At 38.8% G+C, this 19,235-nt stretch overlaps 1 protein-coding gene across 4 annotated transcripts in view; it reads right to left on the bottom strand.

Annotated features, from left to right (window-relative positions):
• MAST2 (microtubule associated serine/threonine kinase 2) overlaps window positions 1-19,235 on the bottom strand; it is a 186,292-nt gene that overhangs the window by 63,061 nt on the left and 103,996 nt on the right. For all 4 annotated transcript variants that reach the window (XM_066192741.1, XM_066192742.1, XM_066192743.1 and 1 more), the window contains one exon: window positions 2,943-3,034. In XM_066192741.1, the coding sequence (XP_066048838.1) occupies window positions 2,943-3,034 (92 nt within the window). The remainder of the gene's footprint in view (window positions 1-2,942; window positions 3,035-19,235) is intronic.

Raw genomic sequence — 19,235 nt, 5'->3', positions numbered from 1 at the left:
CTTTACTACTAAATTATAATATTACTTCTTTGATTTTAAGTTTTTTGATTCAAAGTATAATCTGATGGCAATTTAGTTATGAACCTCACAGTGTAACCTCTTTGTGATTTTCAGATTTTAAAAAATTGATTCAAAGAAATAGAAAAAAATGAAGGAATACACATGTACCTCTTTACTTTCCCCTCTCATTTTAAAACAAAAACAATTTAGAATAAAGGCAAAATTTTCAAACTTGCATTCCTAAAACTGGCTACTACAAGTCTGGGAGACTAAACTAGCAGAGTGACTTCCCCATGAGATGTAGCTCTTTATGCCAAAGTACCAGGTCATTCTGGAAAATGCTATTTCATACAGTTTGAAAACTGAACTAGCACACTTAAGTGCTCTTGATTCAGAAGTGATTTCATGGCAGAGTTCAAAATGTTTGGATGTACTTCTTTCTCAAATGCTGAGAGCTCTTTAAGTAATACTTTTCTTCCAAATTTTCTAGGATAAGAAGTTGCCTGGCATCTTGCTCAGACACTGTTTGAGACAGTAAGTCCCTCTGCCTGGATCAGTGCTCATGAGGAGGTGGGTTTGCCTGACAGAATGACAACTGTCCTGCATCTCACCCACTGACTTTTACATTACGTGCAGAAGAGTAACTCCTGACATCATTACTGCCTTACAATACATACAGGAATTCATTTTAGTGCAGTGTCTGAGCAGAAACATTTTAGAAAGCCTCCCTGGTTTCTCTGCCTGCTTGCTGTTCCTTTGATTTGTAGGAGAGGTTCAGAATGGGCATTAAGGACACTAGATGAAAGTTCAGGACAAAAGAGGCTGGAGAGAGGCACCAGCATTTCTTAGTAACTCATCACTGCGTGTGCCTGAACAAACAGACTGACAGACTCTGTTCAAATACTAAACAAATATCACAGCCTGTTCTCAAATTCACTCCTCATATATGATATTTTTTAAGAAAATATTTGTGACTCTACTCTAAATTTCATCTACTTTTGTCTCTTGAATAAATTATTTTTTTCACAGGGAAGAGTCCTGAATATAGTACTGGTAGAGAACCAAAGTTACAATTAATTCACCTCCCTGTGTGCTACTGGCTACTCTTGCAGGTAACAGAGGATGTTCTTTTAATTAATAATTTTAAATCCCGTATGCAACATCAGGGAAAAAAAGGAAGTATTTGAAAAGTGGCACACCACTGAGTAGTTACTCTTCCTTTCAGAAGACACTCACTTCTAATAAATTATAAGCTTATAAAGCCTGAAAGAGCATCCAAAGCATCAGAAGAAACTTAATTTTTTGAACAGACAGGGGAGAAAAGCAAATCAAAAGAAAATAAAATATCCAGGTTTCTATTATGAACACTTCTGCTTTTGTTTTCTGACCAATGATCATGTCAATATCTTGTTGCAATCTCCCAAGCATTTCTTTTTCTCAGTTAAAGGCTTGTAAGAGTTAATTTAGAATTTAGTGAAACCAATGCATATATGAATTCAAAGCAAAAAGCACAACGTAACTAAGTGGAGAATCTCTACCAAGAAAAATGCCTTGTTTAAACAAAATTTTATAAAATTATCGCTACCATAACCACATAACAAGAGTTTGAAATGGAGGGAGATGTGCTATACACATTTTTGGCCCTGCATTTTAGTTCAGATTCTGAAGCAGAAAATGCTTTAAACATACTAGCTGAAAGGTTTTGTTAACATTTTAATTTGATAATCATGAGTCATTTTAGAATAACAGTGTACTTAAAGCATCTTCCTAGCTTTCCATGACTGGGCTTTTTATAGCATCCCAAGAAAACGTGGCAGATTTTTACAAAAACTTAAGAGTGAATGAGGCTTTTATGGGCATCCCTGAACAATAACTTTGGTCTTCTTTCAGCAGGCTGGATATCACCTCTCAGGATGCAAAGCTCTGCAAACAGAAGCAGATGGCTCCTTCTAGCTGAGCTACTATCAGTTTGCTGTTCTTTCTCAGCATTGCTTCAGTCTCCAGAAAGCATTTACAGAACATACTGCCATGTAGGAGGAAGAGAGTCTGATTATAATGAAAGCAACTGTCTTACAGTGACGTGTTTCCAGAGAGGCTCCACCATGGGTGATGTGCCACAAATGTTCCAGCTGTTTCCTGCTACTGACTGGTGCCCATCAGGGATGTACCTGGAGCCCAATCCTCCTCTCTGGCATTTTGAAACAGTGAAAACAAAGTCGTCACACATCATCTACCTCCCTCAGCAGCAAAAACAAGGGAACATGCTGTTCAGGCAAGCTGTTGAATCTGCATGTGTGACCCTTTCTGAAGAATTATTCCTTCTTTTTTTAGTTGGAAGAACATCTTCACACACTTCACTTCAATGACTAACAAGCCCCTGCCCGTGTGCTCTGAAATGAGCATTTCCCAGTTGCTGCCATGGTAAAATTGGCAGCAGTGTAAAAAAGAAATAAAACTCCCAAACACCTCATGTTGCTCTGAGTAGCAGACAGAGACCATAAGATGGCACACTGCACAGCTGCCAGGCTGCTGGAGGCACACGGAAACAGGCTGATGTTCCTCCTCATGAGAACTGCAGTTAAATCACTGGCACAAATTAACCATGCTCAGAGACTCAAAACAAGAAATTTACTTAAATGTATTTATCTAATTTTATTAGGCTTCGTTTCCCATCTCAGGCTCTTTTGCAGGATGTAAGAGGATTGAATCCCCCAGGAAGAGTGGAGGATGGATACAGAAGCAAACTAGAAAGTGCAGAACATAAAACATTTATCTTGAAATTATAAGGACCCTCTTACAAGTTTGAGGAGGTGAAAAACTACCATCAGAGTAATTTCCAAAGGGCATATTTTGATGCTGAGTATCTGTATGTTCAAACTCACTGCAATGACTGCTGGCATTTGTGCTGATGATTCCCAGGTGGAGCAGACCTAAGGAGTTACCTGCATGTCCATGAAGAGGGGAATGTGGCCTTGGGAGAGTTGGAGATGTGCTGGATGTTACAATCAAACTCTTCCTGTTGCTCGTCCGACAGCTGAAAGAAACAAAGATAAACCATTAGGCATGGTCAGATGGACAGCACCTCGAGGCAGGTCCTGCAGAATCTCTTACTGCTAAGGGGGAATCTCTCAGCATTTAGGGTGGGATTTTCTCACACTCTTGACCTCAGTAGTGATCCTGCAAAGAAGGAAATGTACAGGGACAAAAAGTACTTGGTCAGCAGCAAGTGTTTCAACACTCTGGAAGCATTTGTTGCACAGGCCACTGGAGATAGCTGGTAACTCATTCCTGATTCACAGAATACGTGCAACTCATGCTTTACAACTCACACAAAAAGCAAAAAACCATGTAAAATACCCCCGAGTGCTTTGGATGCTCTTACCAATATCCCACCTAGCAAATAAATCCGTTATGATCATTGGCTTGGTTATAAGAAACCAGAGATATTCCTCAGGGCAGAGTTAAAATTACAGAGCAAAGTGTTAGCACAACTCAGCAGATGAGTGGGATCACTAATCAAACTTAAAACCTCAGATCTAAAAACCTCTGTGAACACATGTGGCAGCACCACTGGAAAACTGTGCACAGCAAATTTCAGAGAGGCCTCCACCACATCAACTCCACTCACTGCCATAACTTTGTTCCAGCAAGGAAAGTGACACTTCTTATGGGACAGATCAGATTTATTTTTTCCCTGTTGGGAGTTTCAGAACTGAACCAAATGAAGAAAGGACGTGTTCCTCCATTTGCCCCCCAGCTTGTGACTGCTGGTAGCAGATATTTAGCTCTAAACATGATAAAAGGAATCGCAATGGGCAAGGGAAACATTTTTAAATCATGGGAGCTGTGAAGAAGAGCAGCTAGATAGTTAAATCCATTTGTGTTTGCCACTTCTCTTGCTGTTTAAAAAGAAGAAATGAAGTTGCTAGCAAAACCTTACAACTGACCAAGCACTACAGCTACATACATCTACTCCTTGTACCTCCAGCTTGCTTTCTACATGGCAGAAACACTCCCGCTTACTTCAGCAGTTCCCAAAACAGGTAACTAGAATCCCATTGGTGTTGATAGGGCTGGGAGAACAGCCAGGAGCAGGGGAAGCTGAGCAAAGGAGCTCGCTGGCCCCACTCCAGGGGTGCCCTGTGAAGCTCCAGACTGGGTTGCCCAGGCACAGGCAAAGCCTCTTTGCTTGCAGACCCCAAATGCTGACATCTGCCAGGTCCTTCGTGCACTGACTGATCTGCTGGAGCTGCCCAACAATAAACACACTCGGGCTGCCAAGAACTACAGTTTAATGCAAAAGTATTTTGCTGCCACAGGATACAGTGCATCTGACTATTATTATTTGCAACCTTATTTTATTGCTGTTCTATAGGAAACTAGAGAACTTGATGCAGAAAAAAATACAACTGAACTGCCAACTATAATAAACAGTAATAAAGTTGAAGCACCATTAACTGCTATTCAGGCTCTTTAGTGTACTTAAAGCATTCCTCAGAATTATCCAACTGATTCCATACAATCTCCATTTACATTCATGTATTATTCAACAACAGTCCGTCCAAAAACTGATTGCCATTGTGCACATCTCATGGAAAAACTAACAGCCTGATTTTAAGAAGCTTAAAATCCCAGATCATGGATATTTTTAACATGTTTTCAGTTACACTATTCCAGTAACTGCTGAAAAAACCCAGAATACTCAATTTCAACATTAATACCAGATAATCATTGTTTACATTAGCACAAAATCCTTCTTGCAACATGAAATTCTTGAGTATTCTAGTGCAATATATATTACTATGTAAGAAATAACAGAAAAAAAAATCCTGGGTATTTCAGTATCAAATATAATGTAAGAATTTGGGATCTTGGTCAATAAAAACCACTAGTGCAGTGAGAAAACAGAGCTCCATTCCCTACAGTTGTATCTCTTCGCTAAAGAGAGTTCCTAAAGCACACTTTACCCCACCAATGTCTGGAGCTGGCTATGGAAACTTGGTATATTTAAACCACAGCATAACAGGGGAAATGAACTGTCTTGAACTCAAGTGCTTTTTAACTGTTTGCCTGCATTTTCCCAATTTAACAGAGTTTTACAAACCCATTTTCTTTGCTGTCTTTGCCAAGATAAGGAGCCAAAAGAGAACGGGTTAAGGGGATGGAGAGCAAGCACAGCTGAGAACCCTTAAAATAGGTCAGGTTTACACAAATGTACCCAGAGGAGGGAATGGCTTGGAGTGAAAGCCTAGCCCCAAGATGGGAATAAAACATTATTCTCTTTGCACCCTCAGCATTGGATAACTTTTAATTTTCCTGGATCTCTCATCTGCAAAAGAGAAACACCGCTTGGGTCTGTTTAGCCATTGCTATGACTTATGTGTGTTGGCAATAAGGCAAAGTTTAAACACAGAGACTAAAAACACAACACCCAACTTCTCAAATTCATGTTCCATGTTGAGAAAAATATGTAAGTACAATCATACTCTCTACTGGCTGAAGAGAGCTCTCTGCATATAGAGAAAAAGGTTTTGACAGATGTAGGAATCCTGGAGGAAATGCAGAACAAGAGGGATGAAGTTCTGGTAGTCACTAAAACAAAAAAAGGGTGAAGGGAGAAGGTAACAAGCAGACTTCACTGGCATGACCTCTCCCTCAACAAGTCACTACAACAGCATTTGAGCACCTCCTAAAGAACAGCTTAACATGAAGGAAGCAAAGCTGGCTTAAAGCAGGGCTTAGTGCCAAAAAAATTCAAATTAGTCAATTTAAGTGTTGGCAGAAGCAGCTCCACTGAAGAAAAAAAATATTTCCTGGAAGGTTCATTTTAGCCAGACGGACAGTGCTGGGCTCAAAAGTGAGCTACCAGGCCAATGATAATGAGATCATGTTGATAATCCTTTAAATTGCATTAATTATTATTTATTATTATTTTTTTACCATTGGCGAATTCTCGAAACAATACTGTATGTCGTCTTGCTCAAAAATTAATTCAATCTCCATAAGAAAATAGGAGTAATAAAAGAAAGTAAAAGGGGGAAAGGTTGCCTATATCTTACTTTATAACTAGAAAGAATCAGTTTTTAACCAGTCCAGAGAGATTTCAAGCATTATCATTTGTTTATAAGCCAAAGTTTTGCTGTTTTCATTAAACACAAGGTGAGCCCCTGAGCCCTGAACCTCCTTTCCTCTCACAATTTGCTATGGGTCTTGTTAACCCCTTTTTTTTTTTTTCCCCCTCAGATCACACTTCATAACTTCAGAGAGCAAATCCCCTCCAGGTCTCCCAGTTTAGCCAAAAAACAAATTTAAAAGTGCAGAGTTTCTGTAGGGCCCAGAGTTGTAGGGCTGAGCTCCAGCCCATGCAGAGCTCCGGAGGTGCTGCCCTCCCTACCCTGGTCGAACACCCACACAGCCAAACCTGTGAGAACACGGGAGCACCTCGATGTAATTCTGAAAACACACGGTAAAATGGATATCTTATATTGAAACAGTTGAAACAAAACCTTTGCATCACTATGGAAGTAGAGCTTTTACTCTGTTTCTGGAGTTAACTTCTCCGCTTGCAGTAAAAATATCATTTGTTACGTGTGCTGAAGTGTCCCCAGCGCGATCCTGAAACTGAACACTGCGGGACATTGGACGTGGGGCTGGTAACTGGACACTGCTTTTGGACCCACTGAAATGTGCCCCCGAGCCAGCACCCCTGCCCAGAGTTATTTCTGAGCACATTTGGCACTGTACCTGCGACCTGCACGCAGCCCCCAGCTCTTCATCTGCACCCCAACCTCCTCCTCCTCCTGACCCACAGACAAGCCCAGGACAAGCCTCTAAAATGAGCACCATGAGTGCACCTTGTTTCATGTGCCTATTCAGGCTGTAAAGAAATCAATGACTCAGTTTCAGCATAAATCGATATTTGATTCTTTATTTTAGCAGTTTACTCAGGGGATATCTTCAACTCACTGAGCAAAACTGATTAATGCCCAAGAGGCAGCCGTGTAATGAAAGCGAGGGCAACAGAAAAAAAAAAAGTAAATATAAATAATCAACCACCACTATCAAGCAATTTCATAGCAATGCTGGTTATTATAAATGAATAATGATAAGGAAGTTTCTCAAAATCTGTCTGAATTTATAGGCCTTGAGGAATTTCTCATACCTGAAGCTGCTGGAGTATGTAAGTAAACAAGCTAACACTGATTGCACGAGCCTTCTCATTGACTTTGACAGAAATCAACTTTAAGAAATAAGATATATGGAAAAAAAGTATAGCTTAAATCACATTTTGGTTACTATTCATGAATGAATTTTATTCATATTAGCGATCTGTCATAGAATCACTAAGATCAGAAAAGACCTACAAGATCATCAAGCCCAACCTTCGAGCAAGAATTTTAATTTTAGAATTTTGTAAACTACCTCAGGTTGTCAGAGTGCCAGATTAACTCCTGCACTAACTTCTTTCAAAATAGGATTTCAGAAGCCAAACATCAGACTTGTTCCAGATTTGACACTCCATCTAGTGACCTCAAATCCCTACGAACTGGGATCCAAAATTCAGAGCAATCATATCTACAAAAGTTATTTGTGGTTACATATTTTCCTAAAATGTAATATCACCTAACCAAACTTCACCAGATTCTTCTCTGATGTTACAAAAGTTTGGTTTCAGTTGATTTGCTTTACAAAGAGTTCTTTATGAGAAACAGACATTTTGGAAATGAAAATAAGTATTTAAAATTTTTATTCACAATGACAGAAAATTTACAAAATCCAAAATCTGCATGTCAATGAATGCAGCAGCTGCACAGCAATGTTAACTAGATGTGGAAGTTATCGTCTTAATTATAGTAATTCAAAGATGGAAGCAATTTTGTAAGCTTTAGCACTACCAACAACAGGGATAATTAGTTCTCTAAAATAGATAAGTAAGCATCTGGTTCAACTGATTTCTTTTTTTTTCCACATTCAAGAATAGTTTAAGAGTTATTCATCCTAGAATAACTGGGGAAAGAAGTGTTATTATTCATGGTGTAGGTTTGGGGGGTTGCACATTCCTACAATAAACACTTCTTTTGTTGTAAAGAAATACAATTATACACAGTTAAGATAGGAAGGATGGAAGCACAAGTCCAACAAGCAACTTCTAAAGATTGCAGGCAGAGTCTCCATCACAACAGACACAGAATTATCTTCCTCCCAACATCTCCAAGGAAAACTGCTTTTTATTTCCTGTCATTAAAGTCCCAGAGCAAGGAAACATTCTGAGTTTGGATTCCTCCCTGGTTATTTTGTCCAGACTAAACAACTAAGGAGCCTTTGTCTGGAGCATCTCTGGACAATCTGTACCTGCCATTCACTCTTTTATAAAATCAATCCCTAACTCCATGATCCTGAGATCAGGATTCCTGTTTCCACCATCTTTCTGAAGAACTTCAAATAGGATTGAACTTCAGAACCTAAATAAAGACAACGATGAAAACCAACTGCCTGAGTGCAGGATCCTCTTCCACAAAAAGTTTTCTACAATTTCATTACTACAAACACAGAAACAGATGCAAGCCAGGCTCTACTCAAGTTTGCACTGCCCATTGTTTTGAAGCCCATGAGAAAAATAAACTGGACAAAAAAAGAAGAGCACACAGGAAAAAGATGTAGTCAACTTCTGAAGTGTGGGTTGCATTTCTGTACAGATATCCAGAGAGTGCATGGGGGTAAAACGCACAAAGAACATAATTTTCCATAATGCCACCACTCCTTTCAATGTGCTACCAAACACATTAACTGAGGTGAACACAGAGTCAAGCAATGCAAGACTTACAAAGCAAGGAGTAAAAAGGGTGCAGATGGTTCTTTTGTTTTATGGAAAATTAATATCATTGTACTTAGGAATTAACTTATTGCATGAAAGACCATTTTCCTTTCATCTAAACCAAGCTATATGTTAGACAAGCCCTCCTACCTCATTTAGAGCTTGAATTGAAGGAGCAGCATCACCGCAAGCTAAGAAATTACAAAAGAAAAGGCTGAAATTGCCAGTGAACACCGAATTTATGTCTAATTTGCCTAATGCTTGAGGCTGGCGCACACCTGCTTACACCATGCTGTATAGTCCAGACCTCTTGCATTATTAACAACATAGGAAGAACTCTGCAAAGCCAAACAAAATGAGATGTCACAACAAATTACGACTGGTACAGACATTCTCAACTACACAAATCCACTTTATTCTGAACACACTCCAAGCCTATCTTTGTTTTAGCATAAAAGAACAAAACTAAGAATAAAATCTCTGATTATGGAAGAGAGACCCCAGAATAAATACAGACATTATTTAATGGGCAAAAACACAAAACAAACCTTCCCAAGCACTCCTATCTCCGGCTTCAGTTGTGTTATGCATTATACTGCCATGAAGTTACATCACAAAGTGTGAAAGGCTGATTGAATGAAAGCTAAGCATAACTGCATACTTTCATCTCCCATTTCCTCCAAATCTATTATTAAATGCTTCACGTAGCATAGCTGCTTTTTAAATAAGTCTCTACTTGGCAATTCTCACGGAAGATAGTTTATCACATTTTTTTTCCTCCAAAAAATCCAAGCAAACAAATTCCAGAATTAAATGACAAAGTGATTTTATATTGTTTCAAATCCTCTAACCGTGGAGCGGACAATTACATACAGGTGTGCAATATAACAAACCTACTCTAGACACTTTCTCCAAAGATGAATCCAGGAAACAAAGCAAATGAGCTGAAAATGGAAAGAAAGTTTTCCAGGTTTAATGTAAATGCTACATAAAATAATATGAAAACTCATTTGGTTGCTTTGTAGCACACAACATGAACATTCTGTTCTCTTCATTTTCTTTCAGAGCATTTTCTTAGTTTAAGAATCAAAAAATGTTACAAATTAGCTCGTTATCAGCTACCTGTGGTTCCAAACCTCAGCATGAGGATTAATTACTGATCTACATTTAAATCTATTCTAACAATACACTATTCTAGAATTAATCTCCAGACTGTCCAGGGAGTTGCCTCTACTGCACAGAACACAGATTTTCACACAGCCAAACAGTAGAGTAATAACTAGAGTGGCAACATTCTGAACAAGACTAGGATGTTTGCAATCAAATTATTTGCACATTTTAAAAACACACGTTCTTAAGGTGCACTCCTGAGCTCCACTGGAGAGGTTTTGCTCTGTTGGTAAGATTCATCTTTCCAGCTATGGAGACTAACAATAACAACCCCTCTGAAGAGCGTCAGGGTTTGTGCTTGCTTGGCAGAATGTTACACTTATGATGTGCTTTCCCACCAGCTGGAACTACATCTCTGCAGTGGCTTTCAGACAAGGGCTGGGCCGTGCTTCCATGAGTGTACTAAGGTAGACTGATAATAGCTCAATGGACATATTAGGAAAATAAACAGGCTTAACAAACCTGTAATCTCAGTAGGCAGCCTACAAAACTTTTGACATTTGTCCAGGACTAAGCTTAGACAGGAAAGTGCCATGCTCTTCCTGCCTGGACTCAACCCGGGCTGAGCAGAGCGGTTCCTTACCAGAGCAAGACAAGGTGAGATGTGTTTGCCAACATGGTGCTTTAATTCAAAACAGATACAGGGGGAGAATACAGATTGCTCAGGTTGTTCCCTTCAGCTTTGGAAGAAGAAATGCTGCTTGAGACCTTTCTAATCAATGCACTCACTGAATGGCAGAGAGGGAAAAGAGGCTACTGAGGTAAGAGCTGGCTGTAAACGTCAAGGAATGGGGCAGACAGGAGCTGAAGGTCTGTGAACACTGAAAATGCTCAGTGTAGCCACTAAAACTGGTATAAATTCATGCAGAGAGATACACTGCAGTGCTGAAATAAAGCATTCAGTTTATGTGGCCCTTACTCACTTCCAGAGACAGGTCTGTCGATAAACCACTGTCCCGGATAAAAACAACACACTTAAAAAGACATGAAAAAATTATTTACAAAAACACATTAGATGGCTAAACTGCGTGTATATCAGACCAAATAAGATGACTACTAAAATATAAGAAAATACACCTGAAGAAGACATTTCATGTTAATGGAGCAACAAAACCACCAAGGGCAGGAGAAGAAGGGGAGGCTCTGGGTGCAGATCCTGCCCTGGCACACAGAGCAGCCCACAGATCTGCAGCGAGGGGAAGTTTCTGGAACAATCAAGCCTGATTACATGTTAAACCTCATTCTTTTGTGTAAAGCCAACTTGCTGAGCCAAATGTTCATTATCCAACAGCCATCAATTTTTCATACAAGGATGGCTGTTCCCATTTAATAACTATACAAATGTGTACTACAGATAGATACATACACACAGGGTTTTGAAATTTTAGTGGACTGAAGCTGCAACAACCATACACAAAACTACGCAGAAGAAAGACACAAACAGAAGTCACAAGCTGACAGCTAAAGCTTGTACCAGCAGATCCAAAGGGTGAAGCAGTTCACCACTGCCAAGAAAGGGGACTTGCTTTAAGAGCTATTCTACTTAAGAAGGCTGAAAAATAAAATCAAAATCAATTCCAGTTACAGTAAGATAGTAGAAAGCAGTACGTACAAATATATTAATGCATCAAAAATATATGGATGGTAGCAGCGATAACAAAAAGAAATCATAAAAGAAAGTAAGAAAAACCGAAAATCTACTAAAATCTGAGCCATAATTTACACAGCTGTTAAAAAAGCAGATATTTAATAAATGTACCTCATGTAAAATTGGATCAGAATGCATGCAAAGAAACTGCTAAAAGCTTTTTGAATCCTTTATGTACTTAACCATAAGATAAAGGAACTAAGAAAATGTGAGCATTATATTTTCAAATGTGTCTAACAAACTTTAGCAGAAACTCACAAGCACAGGAAAACACAGCCCAAATTTTCTCTGAGACAAAGTGGGGAAAGATAGGGCTGTTAAATAACATTAGCCTGTTTCTGTACAAGTAAAAGATTGTTGCAGAATTCATTTCTGGGAGCCATGTATTGTGAAATCCCAGCGATCTTGCTGCCCCAGTTCTGTTCTGCACAGAGTCTGAAACCAGCATGGCCAGCAAGAAAACAAATGAGACCCATGAAAATTGCAGAGCTTACACTAATGAAGACACAGCAGAAGACAAATGCAAATAGTTAAAGAAAGTCAGGTATTCAAATTCCATAGCAATCATGCTTAATTTAAATTAGGTCTGTTAATTGTAACAACCTAATTTACAGTGCAATCAAGACTGGGAAAAAATTACAGGACAGGAAAACACACAGTATACTGGAAATTAAGTAATTTCAAATGCCATCACAGGATTCAAGCTCGCTTCCTCAGAGAACAAAGATTCAGGGAAAGATTGTTCTCATGGGTGCCTGCAGAAGATTTTTTATCTCACGTCACTGTGAGTCTCTCCTCTGGCACATGCTCACTGCCTGTGTCGCATGATACCAGAAGTAACTCCTCCAACCTCAAACACAACACATCAAGTGACGTTTACATCTTCTATTAAATTCTGAAGGAGTTTAAATCATGTGCTTAGTGCTACGTAAACACAGCAGGCAGTAACGAATATGGGGAGGCATCATACCAATATATATGCATAACATTTGCTTAGATTTTTAGTACATGACTAAGCTTTGTCCTCATATAAAACGTGACAGTTGAGGCGTTTTTGTGGAAAGATAGTGATTGCTTAAGCTAACAATCTCAAACACATCCAACTTACTGCACAGCATTGACTAAAATGATAGACAAAAGAGACTGGTATCAGGTGGCTTGGATTTCGTATCTGGCACAAGACTCCCCTCCACAGGACTTGTAAGCATTCCCCTTCTGAATCCCAGTTCTCTGGACCCTTCCACCTTCAGTTGACATAAAACCAAAAAAAAAAAAAAAAAAAAAAACAAAAAAAACCCAAGCAAACAAAAATACACCAGAACAATCCTTAAAATTAAAATTTTAAGAGATCTGGAATAACCTATGATATTTCATTACAGAAGTATGTTTCATTTTACCAGCAAATCTACTCTAAAGAACACTTAGGTTTTAATCTGTAGTCCTCAAAATAATAGAAAAAAATAAGATAATTGGGCTATGAGTGGAGAAAAACTACTCAGGGATTATCTGATAATTAGCTACAAATGTAGAATCAAATAATTTCAAAGGTGTTTACCTTAATGGTTAGAAAAGATGTTTACTTGCTGAATATAACAACCAAAATGGTGGCCAATACAAAGTGTTGAGAACCCAGCTAAGTAAGTAATTGAAAACTAAGTAACTTCTCTCCAGGTAGGTGTCTGGTGATAGAAGATGACATGCCATAAAGTGTACTTCTCAGTTCCTTAAGTAAGGTCTCTTTTTTCTAACAAACATTTTGCTCCAAGATGTACAGTTCTTAGTAATGTCAACATTCAGCTGCCAGTAAAACAACAGGAATCTCAAGTGCACCAGAGAATGTCTCTTAGTTTGCTCCTGACCACAACCTCACACCTCTCCAAACAGGGGCCTGCAAAGGGAAACATCATGGTATGGGCAGAGGTTCCTCAGATCTGTCTCCAAGCCCATTCCAGAGCTTGAGGCTGGTGGGCACTTGGATTTAAAATGTGCTTGTCAGAGACAAAAAAACAGTCAAAATAAGCAGATGCACAGACTCTGTAAGGATTCCAACACCCAAATGTGTCGACTTCAATTAAATACAGGAACTGCACATTTCCAGGCCAATCACATGCCAGTAAGACTCTCTGTGTTACTTTCCACAGTAGAACTGACCCGATCTGAGCATCCTCTCTAATGTTCAGGATCTCCCTTTTCCTCACACCTCTGCTCCCCTCTTACCCCAGTATTTCATTTAGCTCACTTAAAACACCAGTGCAAAATCATTTTGTACTCAGCAGTCTTGTTCATGTCAAGGATCCAAATAATTAATGAAATTGTCTGCAATTTGTGTGTTGCTCCGTTTCCTCTCCACAAAGGTTTTGACTTGAAAAACTGGTTTGTCCAGGGCAATAGCCAAATGTTCATACAAGAGAGTTTCGATCTGAACAAAAAGCTTTCAAGGCTCAAAACTTCAGTGTTAACCCTCTAAGACCCTTTCCCTGGGTTTTAGTCAAGCAGGAAAACTGCCAACATTATTCAAAATGAACATAAAATGTGATTGACACAGAATCCCACATAAACTAGAAATTACAAACAGTCTGGGTGGATTGCCTGAATCATTACAAATATTTGGGGGTTGGTTTTAGGAGGACCTTCCTTCCATTCACTGGACCGGCCTCTTTCATTGTATTTAAGTACTGCAAATATTTTGTAACGGAGAGTGTACTGGAAGCTCCCCAAAACTCATCCATCAGTGAGCAAAATACCCATTACACTTCCATGCAATCCAACAAACTATTGTCATAAAGAGATTTTCAGAAGATATGGTGCAAATTTTTTCTCCCCCAAGCAGTGCTTTTGTCCTAAGGCCATACTGAAATACCTAGCAGAAGTAATTTGAATGAAATTTCCTCTCCAATTATGAGTGTCAGGAGGTTATTTAATATGCTGACCTAGGCAAAAAAAAATGGAGCTAAGTATTAACAAAAGCATCAGATTTCCAGGTCTTTCCCATCCTTCCCAACATAAGGGAAACATTTCTTATGTTATTCATTTAAGCAAGGAAATGTGTGGCGTGACAGCTGTCACTTCAAAGTGAATTATAGTATAGACTCACATTTTTAATGCCAGCTTTATGTTACCACAATAAAGTAAGTATTCTGCTAGCATCAAACTAATTGTTTTTCTTCAAAGTGACAATGTATATATGGAGGAGGTGGCATCCTTCTGACACACACAGCTTTTAATGTCAATCTAGATGAATCAGCATTAAAAAGGGACTGAATACATTTGGGGGGATATGTATGGACTCACTATCTAATATGGTCCTGTTTTGGCAGCTAAAACATTACCAGAAAAACACCAATGCATCAGAAAGCACCATTTATGTGTTCTTGGCCACCTCATTTTTTCCATTCACTCATTTACATCCCAGTGAAAGGTGGTTTCTCTCACTGTTTGTGACTATTTCAATAATGAATAGCATTTTTTCTTAGTTACCAAGGAACTGTTTGTAATGAAATACAACGATTTCCATAGAATCACTGATCTTAGAGGTGTTTTCCTACTTAAAGATTGGTTTACACTTTATAAGCAGTTAATTCTTGTGATTTTAGCGAATTACTGTATCACTAAAGCCCTTTCACTGAAAAGAGAAGAGGAAAGAGAATTAAAGCATCAATGGCAATTGTGGATACAAATCCAAGATGTCCTTCCTTGCAAAAATCTACTTTTTTGATCCTCCAGAATTATCTTTCAAGTCACTTCAACACACAAATCTCCCATCTTAACTTTGCAAAGAGAAAGTCACTAAACAAAAGTGAAATCATTAAAACCCACAGTCACAGTCTGTTCCACCCAGAGAGGATTAAAATGAAAAAATGAGGAAACTTTAGAAATCAGCATTCTAAGTCAGTTTTACAAGACCAACAAACACTCACTAGCACAATTCTACCGTGCTGTTAATATCAAATCACAAGAGTATATTCAAGATACGCCCAAAGTGTAAAGAAACAAAATGACTTAAATCCAGAGACATTTAATTTAAATACGTCAGAATTATGCCTTATCTTTCCATAATCCAATTTCAATAGGCAATGCCTCAGTAGAGCTGATATCAGAATACCAACCCCATATGCCCTTTGAACCAAGGAGCTCTCATATTTCTCCTATAGTTTAAACTCATAAATATTTATACAGAACCAGTTTGACAGGTAAATGTGATTTATGTTTATGTCACCCCTCCCATGAGAAACTTATGTATTTACAGTTTGCTCTTGACTTTCTCTATCCTTCCGGGAATATGCTGGAGAAGAAACAGTCCAGCCACTTTGACCGGAGCAGCAGATGGTTCACTTTTCCAGAGCCATTAGCTGCGGTGAGAATCCCACCAGCTGCACGAGAGAGCTCATTTCCACAAAATGCACCGAGGAGAAAGAGGAGTCCTTCCCATTTGCCTCCTAATGCAGGAGAAGCCATATGGGAGTCAAGCCCTCTAGGATTTTTAGTACATATCAGAAGCCATTATAGAGAAATGTGCCATAGCTCAGTAGGCAGGATACCACAAGTAACCCTTTCTTGCAATGTGAAACTAAATTAAAACTGAGAGAAATCCAAGGCGGAGAAGCCCTGAATTAAGAGCACACAAGCTATCACTAATGCAACAGGGCTGTACAGAAGTTTTACAAACAGAGCAGAGGAAAGCTGTATCAAATATCTGTCACAGAAAAAATTCTCTACTGCTAAATATGACCAAGATTGAGAAGTCACAGGAGAAATTTAAATCGAAATCATAATTTTTAAAGGAAGTGCACTAAGTGAACATTATGCTTTGAAAGGGAGCCAATTAAAATTGGAAATTTATTTATTTATTTATGTAGTGATAGAGTACTCCATTCCTAGTGCCCAGATGCCACAATCCTGAGAACATTAGCACACAGAAACACCCAGGTCATGGCACTGCAATGCACTCCATGTGCAGTGACCATTCTCACAGCCCAGATACTCTCAGGAGCAAAGTCACTGCATACGTGGACATGGGATTTCAGAACGGATACCCTGGGAAGAATCACATTATTGGAGTGATTTATCACAATACTCCTCACACCAGCACAACCTGGCCACCCATCTCCCCCAAGAAGGCAGGCAAAGAGCTGGCAAGCTGCCAGCCTGGCTCGGCAGAAGGTGATATTCCCAGCAAACTGTCACACATGCTCAAATATTTCATTTCTGAGGCTGGCTGAAGGCTGCGGTTTCCATCCTGTGCAAAATAGGATTTCCACCACATGACTTCGTGCAGCAGCCCTCTGCTCTGAATACTCATAGTGCTGTTTGATCATTTTGAAATACCTAATACTTGTTTATGTGATTAAATCAATAAAAAGTCATCTCTTTTCCATTAAGATGCTCAGCGGATTTACAGATCAATTTCTTTCTTTTTGTACTTCGACTACTAACAAATAAATGGAATTGTAAATTTTGAGTAAGAGTTTTCTGACAAAATATCACAAGTGAAACCTTGTTAGTGTCTCTCAAATTGTTTCTGACCTTGATGCGTAATTTTAAATTCAAAATGGCACACTAATAAGATATTAAAAAACAAGGATGGTTTATTTTTGTTATGAGAGACACTGTGGGTGTCCACCCTGTTTGGCAGATTATTATTGCTGAATTTTCACTAAATACTACCTCTAGGCACATGGAATGGAGGAGCTTTAGGAAACCAAAGTTGTGCAAGCAGCAGCAATGAAAGGATCCAGAATCTGCAGGTCTAACACAAGTTATTTTCCTATGCAAAGGTGTCCTCCTTCACCTGCCCTAAACCAGCTCCTGGCCCTGCCCAGCTCCCCTGGCTCCCACAGCAAGCCAGGTCTCATTACACCACGCTGCTCCCAGGCTCACAGGTTGGTGGCCAAGAGCACCTGAAAGCCAAGTCCAACCTACTTTAACCTTTGGAAATGGAGGCACAGGAGAATAATTTGCCTCCCTTTCCCCTCCCCAGCCAAATTCAAGAAATCTGTAAGAAAATACAAAGCTTCATCTTCATCACTTCTGTCACTTTATCAAAACACGGCTACAACTGCTCAATGAGTGTGAAAGTTACTGCTTGGAGCAGAGGTATCAACATACAACCTGACTCTCAAGGAGCTCTTTTACTTTAAAAAATAGGCTAAAGACAACAATTTTGAAAAGAACAACATTGCTAATGCAATTCCTGGCAACTAAATCCCTATTTATTTACAAAATCTTTCTTCATTGCCACTAAGATTTTTAAGAGTCATTGGCAGCACACAGAACACAATTTTGATAAAATTTCAATCACAAATGTGGAATAATAACAAAAAATTAAGAGTCCCCAGAAACATTTGTTGGTAGAAGCTACAATCCTCTACAAAAGATTTATATAATTTATGATAGCTGATGAACAAAATTCACCCTAAACCTAAGACAAAGCTTATATTCTGAGTCTTATGTAGATTATTAACTATATCAACAAACCAGCTGCTGAGAAATTCTGATACCAGCTGCAACTGTTTACTCATAAATCTGAATATACTGCTTTAGTCAGGATTAGCTACCTACCAGTCTCACCAGTAAGTTTTCAGGCTACAAATGTTAAGCTCCACAGAGCACCTGATGAGCGATAATTATGTTGATATTTCCCAGTCTTGAAGGGACACCCCTGTACCGCATCAGATCCGATACCATTCATTAGTTTGCACACTTCAATGGGATTTTATCAAAATCCAGAGAGCAGCATAAATACAAACACTCATCCTATTAACTGCTACATTAACATATTCACATCTCTAATAAAAAAAAAAGATGCTAAATGTATTAAACATTATTTAAAATTTAAGGTTATGCATATCTCTGTGAAGACTGTAAGTGCTGTAAGTCAAAATATTTGCAAGTCTTTCATGGTGCTGCCTATTTCAACATAATACTGTTTTGCTACTTCAAATAATAAAGCAGCTTCCTCCCAGTAAGCATCTATCCATCATTTTGTAGAAACAAATCCCTCAACACATTGACATAGTATGAGAAGGAACAATGCCTTTAAATAAATATCTTTAAAAAGAACGAACCGTGGATCTGCACAGTATGATTTTTACAACGAATACAATTACAAATAATTCAGAAATTAGGAAATCGTATCTAACGTACTAGGAATATGACTCAATCTGCTAAACCAGGAAAAAAAGCAAGACTAAACAGTATTAAAACAAGTAGCTTAGAAAAACATCGTAAGAATTACTCACAAAATCCTTAGATTACCTTTTGGATCGTCTCAACATGCTGGTAGCAGGCAGAGAGAAATTGGACAGCACTGTCCAAAAGGAGTCAGACATGATCTTTAAAAGCTTTCATTGCTGGGAAAATACAGCACAATCAAGCCACTAGCAATAAATAAGGAACTAAATAATACCAGTGACAGAGCCAATGCAAATTCCCTGTAGACCTTGCAAGCTGTTCCATTAATGTGAGACAGGCAGGCAAGCGTACATATTGCTGCTGTTTCCACTGCCTCTGTTTTCTCCCTGCTCCATCCCTGCCTCCCTCCCTCCACCTTAGGAGGCAGTGCAAAATGAGATATTTATTCTCTTCCTAACATATGCACTTTAA

The sequence above is a fragment of the Chamaea fasciata genome, unplaced genomic scaffold, assembly GCF_029207755.1.
Source record: "Chamaea fasciata isolate MVZ Bird 193981 ecotype frontalis unplaced genomic scaffold, bChaFas1.0.hap1 SCAF_10, whole genome shotgun sequence".
Lineage (NCBI taxonomy): Eukaryota > Metazoa > Chordata > Aves > Passeriformes > Sylviidae > Chamaea > Chamaea fasciata.
The sequence above is the reverse complement of the archived record's forward strand: the minus strand, read 5'-3'. Positions and strand labels throughout refer to the sequence as shown.